The sequence below is a fragment of the Symphalangus syndactylus genome, chromosome 3, assembly GCF_028878055.3.
Source record: "Symphalangus syndactylus isolate Jambi chromosome 3, NHGRI_mSymSyn1-v2.1_pri, whole genome shotgun sequence".
Taxonomy (NCBI): domain Eukaryota; kingdom Metazoa; phylum Chordata; class Mammalia; order Primates; family Hylobatidae; genus Symphalangus; species Symphalangus syndactylus.
Window position 1 is genome coordinate 16,879,084 of NC_072425.2, and position 7,853 is coordinate 16,886,936.

Consider the following 7,853-nt stretch of genomic DNA (forward strand, 5'->3'; position numbering starts at 1 on the left):
TTTTCCTGTTTACCGTACAAACTGACCACATGGCATGTCTGCCAGGATGGAGGGTGTCCATGTTCTCCTCTGTCTTTAGGGAGGTGATCAAGGACATGGGGGGAGGGGTTTTTTTTCTTTGACTCCCCTTCTTTCTAACAGAATGTTGCCACCACTACTTGAGTGGGCTGTGTTTGTTCCTCTGTCCCAGCTTCTGTTGTAGAAAATAACATTGTTAGGGGAAATCAGCCTAGTGTCAGTGTCTTGGTTTGGGGAGAAAAAATTAAATGTTTCGGTTTTTGTTTCTTTTGCTGTTTTGTTTTTACCTTGTTACTTTATCATATTGACTTTAGGGTCAAAGGCAACATCAGAAGGAAGTCAGACATGTATAGTGACATTCCAGGGGTGGGGAAGGTGTAGGGGTCCAGGGTTCTCCCGGTCTTGGCTACAGGCACAATCATCACCACCTTCCTCTTTCCAGATTCCTGGGGAGAAAACTGAGAAGACCGTTACCTGCCAGCCTCATAACGGAGCAAAAGCTCTGTCTTCAGGGCCAAGTTCTAACCACTGCCCTGTAGACCTTCTCTGCAATCAAGTGGCCTCTAAGGAGCATGCCTGAGGACAAATAACTGTGCCTCAGTTTCCTCACCTGCAGATGGGGTTATCAAATAACACGAGTGTGCAGCCTGACCTATAGGAGGTGTGGGTGTGTTCCCAAACTAAAGCCCCAGGCTGCCACTGTTTACAGGGTTGGCTTGCCCCGGGCCCCTCACCCCTGTTTCTGACTGTCCCAAGTCTCTCTGGGACAGGCAAGTCACTCTGGTTCTTTAATAAGCTTGGAGGTGGCAGGAAGCTTCAGTGGTACTGGCCAGGCCAGGAGGAATCAGGCCACCAGGGCTCCATCTCTATCCCACGATAGCATTCACCCCACTCCTCCTCAGGGCTGACCCCCACTCATGGCCCCTTTAAACCCTGAAGGCCGATTCTGCCCCTTCCTCTGTTATATGCACAACCGGGGAGGGAGGTAAAAGTGGGTTCCTAGCTGAACCCAAAGTCTCCTGAGAGATAAGGGAAAAGAATTGGACTGTAGGTTTAAAAAAGTTGCTCTTGGCCGGGCGCAGTGGCTCACGCCTATAATCCCAGCACTTTGGGAGGCTGAGGCAGGAGGCAGATCACCTGAAGTCAGCCTGACCAACATGAAGAAACCCCATCTCTACTAAAAATAGAAAAATTAGCTGGGCGTGGTGGTGGGTGCCTGTAATCCCAGCTACTCAGGAGGCTGGGGCAGGAGAATCGCTTGAACCCAGGAGGTGGAGGTTGCAGTGAGCCAAAATCACGCCATGGCACTCCAGCCTGAGTGACAGAGCGAGACTCCGTCTCAAGAAAAAAAAAAAAAAAAAAAAGTTGCTCTTGTCAGCTTTGGGAGGGCAGACTCCATAGTTGGAGATGGGCTTCCAACCAGCCAAGGAGATAAATGCCAGAGGGAGCGAACCATGCCAGGCTCAGAGCACATCTCTCCCCAAACCCCCCAGGTGGGGACAGCAGGCCAAAGGTCTCCGCATAACCCCTCAGGGAGGCCTGGAGTCCAGATGCTGTACTCCAGGATCTAAACAATCACTGAATCTTAAAGCTGACTGGTTCAAAGCTCTTACTTTGGGCCGAGCGCGGTGGCTCAGGCCTGTAATCCAAACACTTTCGGAGGCTGAGGCGGGCGGATCACCTGAGGTCAGGAGTTTGAGACCAACCTAACCAACATGGTGAAAACCCATCTCTACTAAAAATACAAAAATTAGCTGGGCGTGTTGACATGCGCCTGTAGTCCCAGCTACTCGGGAGGCTGAGGCAGGAGAATTGCTTGAACCCAGGAGGCGGAGGTTGCAGTGAGCTGAGATCATGCCACTGCACTCCAGCCTGGGCGACAGAGTGAGACTCCCATCTCGGGAAAAAAAAAAAAAAAAAAAAAGCTCTTTGGGCCAAGCCTCCACTGAGTGCCAGGGATACAGCAGCAACCTGAGATCCTACCCTCGGAGCTGACAGGGCCGGATCAACAAGTGCATCAGTGAATTAAAAGGCACAGGAGGCTGGGCACGGTGGCTCACGCCTGTAAACTTCTGGAGGCCGAGTTGGGAAGATCGCTTGAGCCCAGGAGTTCGACACCAGCCTGGATAACATAGAACTCTGTCTCAAAAAAAAAAAAAAAAAGAAAAAACCTTCCCGGCTGGCTTCCCTGAGGAACGTGGCGTCCCAGTGAGACCGGATGGGTGAGGAGCAGCCGGCCTGTGAGTGGTGGGGGACCGCGTTCGTATCTCGGAGCTGAAGAAGCGTGGAAGATGATCTGGCCCAACATCCCTTTGTTCTCAGAGGAAGGGCCTTCCAAGACCGGGGAGGGGCCTGTGCGTGGGTGCCGGTCCGAAACGTGTCTGGGCTGCCGCGAGAGGCAGTCGGTGAAGGAAGGCAGGGGACATCCGAAGGATGGCCCGGGAGGCCGGGCGATGGTGAGGAGGGCGCCTCCTCTCCACCAATCCAAATCCTCCCCATCCATGCGGGCTAGGGACAGACCCTCCCCCGCCCACCGTAGGCTGGAAAGTGAACGTTCTCTGCACCTCTCCCACCTACAGACTAGGTAGGGCCCCCGGTTCCCGTGTCGGCTTCACCACTGACTCGTTTTGGGATCTACCTTTCTCTGAGCCTCGCTTTTCCCATCTGAAAAATGGAACTTCCGATCCCGCACTCCCATCCCACTCTGGCCCCGGGACTCTGGGATACTTAGATATTGGCTTTTGGTGGGGCGGCGACACGACTGTGGCCATGAAGGCCAGGGAGTCTGGGTCCCCAACTCGGTCCCATGCCCTAGAGAGATTCGGGCAGCAACTGGCCCCACAGTGCTCTTGAGAACTACACTTCCCCGATATGCAAAGGGCAGGAGGCGGTTCCTGCTAGTCTCCGACGACGTGGGCCCGAGCAGGCCTGGGGACTACGACTCCCGGCGTGCTCCGCAGTCCAAAGCCGGAAGAGCGTAGACCCGGAACCGGATGTGGCTTGCGGCTCCGGTGGCTGAGCGCGCGAGGAAATGGTGAGATTGGTACCGTGTGCCGGAGATAGGGGCGTCTGGGGGTGGGGTCCCGGGTCTGCTCAGGAGCTGGGGCATGGGCATTTGGAACGGGGATTGCTCTCCCGCCCCCACTATTGTACGGACGACAACGCGGAGGCCTGGCATTCTCTCCCAGCCTAGAAACTGATCCCTAGTCAGCCCTCTAGCATCTGTTGAATTCCGGGAAGCTTAGACCGTGATCGGGCCGCGACGCCCCGCTTCCATTAGTGCGCCGAAATAGAGTGTCACTTCGTCAGCTGAGACCTCCCTTTTCTCCAGGCCACGGGGACAGACCAGGTGGTGGGACTCGGCCTCGTCGCCGTTAGCCTGATCATCTTCACCTACTACACCGCCTGGGTGATTCTCTTGGTATGTCATTCTCCCCGTCCGCTGCTCACCTTCCTCGAGCCCTGGCACCGCCAGAGCAACTATTATATAGGCTCTAGGCACGGCGCTGGTTTCATTGCCTGCCTCATCTCTTGAAATCTCCAGAACAACTCTGTGAGGAAGATGCCAGTGGTACCGCATTTTATAGATGAGATAGCTGAGGCTAGGGGAGAAGGATCTGACCCAAGATTGCATCCTTAGCCGCTACACTTAAAACTCTGTTTCCGGCTTGCTTTGACTTTTGGGGGGAGTTCTGTTCCTTCTGGGTTAGCCTGCTGACTCTTAGGCACGGCGAGCGCCAGTGATGTTTGTGAAGGCCTTTAGGATATTTTTTTCTTGTGGGAAAACTTGTTGGTCATTGCTTAAGAAGTGCAGTGTGTCTGGAAGTGCAGAACTTGGTATCCTTTAGAGAAAAAATATTAGTGAAGAAGCCCTGGAGGCCCAGGTTGGGAGTCAGTCGAGGATTCCTCATGTACCATTTGCTAGGCTGTGAGTGCCTTAGGGCAGGTCTCTTGTGCCCTGTTCTCTTGTCCCCACCACCGACCTACGGCAGGCACCAAAGCAAGTGCCTGGTAAATACCAATAAGAAATTAAGGAAGGAAACAAACCACGACACCCAAATGCCATAATCTTAAAGAAAAGCAAGTGCAGTCCCAATGCTCCGAATGGGTCAGCCCCTTAGATGGAGGAGGTGGGATGTTTGGGCTTGCGGGCTGGGCAAGGCAAGCAAGGCTCACCAGAGCTCTGCCCTCGATGCCAGCCATTCATCGACAGTCAGCATGTCATCCACAAGTATTTCCTGCCCCGAGCCTATGCTGTCGCCATCCCACTGGCTGCAGGCCTCCTGCTGCTCCTGTTTGTGGGTAAGTCATCACCTCCTCCCCTTGACCCCGGGCAAGGTTTCGGGAGGACCCCACCTCTGAACATGCTTCCACACTTTGGCACTGCTGGAAGCTCCTTGCCCCAAACTCACCCCTGGGGTTTTCCTGTTCATCCTTCGAGGCTGCCAGTCAGTAACCTCTGGGTTTCCTGGTGCCCCAGGCTTTTTGGACTCCCATGACCTGTCCCCCTCTTTCCTGCCCCCAAGCCCATCATCACTCTGCTCACACCTCAGTCATCCTCTTGTCACCCTGGCTTCTAATTCCTGCACCTCTCTATCTCATGGCTTCCTAGGGATGGGGACTGTGTCTCCATCATTACGGTGCATCTAGAACAGGCTGTGGCACTGAGGTTGTGCTCAGAAAGTCATTTGGATGAGTCAGTCAACAGCCTGGTGCCTGGATGATGGGTGGATGGATGGGTGGGTGGGTGAGGTGTAGGAGGTGGGTAGGTATGTAGGTGGACAAGTGGTTGACTGGGTGATTGATAGATGGGTGGATCTTGTTCCCCTTGGAATCTAAAACACTAAATGCAGCATCTCGCCTGAGGCAGGCACTCAGTTGGTGTTTGTTGAGTGAATGTGAGTAGACATATGGCTTGATGAATGACTAGGGAGATGAGCAGGTTCCCTGGAGGGTGGTTGGGTAGGTTCACAGCACTGCGTGTGGGTGGCTCTGCCATGTCATGCCCTGGCCTCCCAGCAGCCCTGAGCTTAGATCTTACGTGGCCTTTCTGGTCTATGTATTCCAGGACTGTTCATCTCCTACGTGATGCTGAAGAGCAACAGAGTGACCAAGAAGGCTCAGTGAAGGTCCCGCGGGGATGAGGCTGCTAGCCCCTTCTCTGCTTCCCCTCCAGCGCAGGGACCAAGGGGAGCCTGCAGAACCTGTCCAGGCACAGTGGCTCCTCAAGCCTGCAGAACCTGTCCAGGCACAGTGGCTTCTCAAGCCTGCCTGCCCTGCAGAGTCCCCAAGGCATGGAGCTTACCCCTGACTGACTGGAGCCCCCTCCCTGACTCCCACTTCCAGAAGCTAGGAGGGAGGGATACCTGCAAGACTCCAGTCACCCCCTTCTTGCTCAGGGCCTCAAAGATGCTGGTCCTCCCGCCCTCACTCTCAGACTCCCTGCCACCTTTTCCCCTGGGTTCTGCCGTCTTGCCTCACTTCCCCCTTGTCACATGCTGACGTTGGACTTAGCAGGTTCTAAGGCCGCATGTGTGACCTCTCTGACCTCTCTCCACAAGCCCTGCTCCTCCACCAAGGCAGCTTTCCTTAGCCTGACACAGCCCCAGACCCCACAAAGCTTTCTGGACCTGGAAAGCCTGGGGAAGGACTGACAGACCCCAAGACCAGCCCTGGGGCTCAGGGCAGCCACCCCGGGCCGCTGACTGACCCACCGCTCCTCATGGAGGCCCAGCCCCAAAGCCCCAGGGCTGGCCCGTTTGGGACGGCTGACCAATAAACACTGACTGTGTGTTTATCTGTGTGCCGTGTTTACCCAGGGTCGGGGCTGGAGCGGGCTGGGAGCAGTCTTGGGTCAGGAGATCCTGTACAGTAGGGGTCACTCGGGGGCCTTCTGCCCTGACCCTGTGCGCTGGGGATAAAGCAGGGACTGGGACAGATGTGCTTCCTACCCAATGGAGCTCACAGCTGGGAGTCATTGGAGGCCCTGGCACCCCTCTGCCATGCCTCCCCCGTGCCAGCTTGGCCAGGTTGGATTTGTTACTTTAGGGACCCTTGGGCCACTCCCCTAAAAGCCCCACAGCCCAACTTAACATGGCCCTGAGCAGCGAAGGCTGCTCTGTGTTCAGGTTGGCTGGACTGGCCCAGCCACCAGCCTTCCAGCAGTCCCACCGCTCCCGGGCAGTTGGCTCTCCCATTTGCCACGGCACCTAGTGTAAACCCCCATTCCTCAAACCGGGACCCTCACTTTTCTTCCAGTTGGTGGAGGTATCTTCCTCATCACAGAGGAAAAAGAGGCCAACTACAGACACCTGCCCTGTCCCCACCTGTTCCACACTCTGTCCTCCAGTACAGGCAGAACTGCCCACTTGGGCCTTGGATCCTAACCCCCCCAACCCCCAACTACTGTAGTGGGAGCCTGAGGTCACAGATGGCCCCCCCGTTGTGAGAAAAATCTCCACAGGATCCTCCCATTGTTCCCTGAGTGTGCTCTGGGATCCCACTTACAGGCCCTCCATCAATCCAGTACTTCCCACTAAGTATCTCCCTCTGTCCATTTCGCCACCAAGCTCCCCAAAGGGGGCCCACATCTGCCTCCTGCATTTCTTCACCTCCCGCTGCACTCAGCATCTGTCCCCATCTCCAGGCAGGCTCCAGCCACTGAGGCCACCAGCGGTGTCCACTCTTTATTATTTTTTTTTTTTAATTTTTTTTTGTGACAAAGTTTTGCTCTTGTTACCCAGGCTGGAGTGCAATGGCATGATCTCGGCTCACTGCAACCTCCACCTCCTGAGTTCAAGTGATTGTCCTGCCTCAGCCTCCTGAGTAGCTGGGATTATAGGCATGTGCCACCACACCCAGCTAATTTTGTATTTTTAGTAGAGATGGGGTTTCTCCATGTTGGTCAGGCTGGTCTTGAACTCTCGACCTCAGGCTATCCGCCTGCCTCAGCCCCCCAAAGTGCTGGGATTACAGGCGTGAGCCACCGTGCCCAGTTGATGTCCACGCTTTAAATCCAAAGGATGTTGGCTTGACTCAGCTGCATTTGGTCTGTGACATCCCCTGATCCACTGTCAGCCACTTTCTTGATGTCTGTGATGACCATTCTGTTTGTTTGTGACAGAGTTTCGCTCTGTTGCCCAGGCTGGAGTGCAGTGGCGCGATCTTGGCTCACTGCAACCTCTGCCTCCTGGGTTCAAGTGATCTTCCTACTTCAGTCTCCTGAGTAGCTGGGATTACAGGTGCCTGGCACCACACCCAGCTAATTTTTTGTATTTTTAGTAGAGATGGGGTTTTGCCATGTTGGCCAGGCTAGTGTCAAACTCCTGACCTCAGGTGATCTGCCTGCCTCAGCCTCCCAAAGTGCTGGGATTACAGGCATGAGCCACCACGCCCGGCTGTGATGATCATTCTGCTATTTGATGTCTCGCTCATGCCGTCTTCTGCCATGCGATGCTGGGCTCCTCAGGGATGTGTCACAAGCCTTCTCGCCCTCGCCAGGCTCACCTCTGGCCCGATGCGCTGCACATGGCCCAGTTGCCCACCTGACATCCTCATCGGATGCCATGGTGGGAAACTCAAATGCATCCTTTCATGAGCTGAATTCTCAGACTTCTCCCAAATCTGGCTCTCTCCCTCATGCCCTGCCCCCTCTAGTGACTGGTGTACTGTGTCCCTAACCTGGCTTTCTTCCTTATCCCCCCATCCACAGGACCCTGAGCTTTATCAATTCTCCCTCCCCTTTTCACCTGGCCTCCAGCCACCTTCCTGATGCAAAGCCACCATCCTCTGCCCTAAGTCACAGATGGCTTCCTCACTGCTTCTCCTGCCCACTC

The 7,853-nt window shown here is 55.1% G+C and overlaps 1 protein-coding gene and 1 long non-coding RNA gene across 3 annotated transcripts; one reads left to right on the plus strand and one right to left on the minus strand.

Moving 5' to 3' along the window:
* Window positions 1-55: 55 nt before the first annotated feature.
* Window positions 56-2,750, minus strand: LOC129478847 (uncharacterized). 2 transcript variants are annotated; one of them, XR_010119952.1, is made up of 3 exons: window positions 2,657-2,750; window positions 306-464; window positions 56-193 (listed from the first exon to the last, which is right to left on the minus strand). It is a non-coding gene; the product is annotated as an uncharacterized lncRNA (long non-coding RNA). The 2 variants fall into 2 exon arrangements; XR_008656486.2 differs by having other exon boundaries at window positions 306-476; window positions 2,657-2,740.
* Window positions 2,751-2,971: 221 nt separating this feature from the next.
* Window positions 2,972-5,815, plus strand: DPM2 (dolichyl-phosphate mannosyltransferase subunit 2, regulatory). The gene is made up of 4 exons (XM_055270962.2): window positions 2,972-3,052; window positions 3,350-3,439; window positions 4,218-4,320; window positions 5,087-5,815. Exons 1-4 carry the CDS (start codon window positions 3,050-3,052, stop codon window positions 5,143-5,145), a joined length of 255 nt encoding a protein of 84 aa, XP_055126937.1. The 5' UTR covers window positions 2,972-3,049; the 3' UTR covers window positions 5,146-5,815.
* Window positions 5,816-7,853: the final 2,038 nt, after the last annotated feature.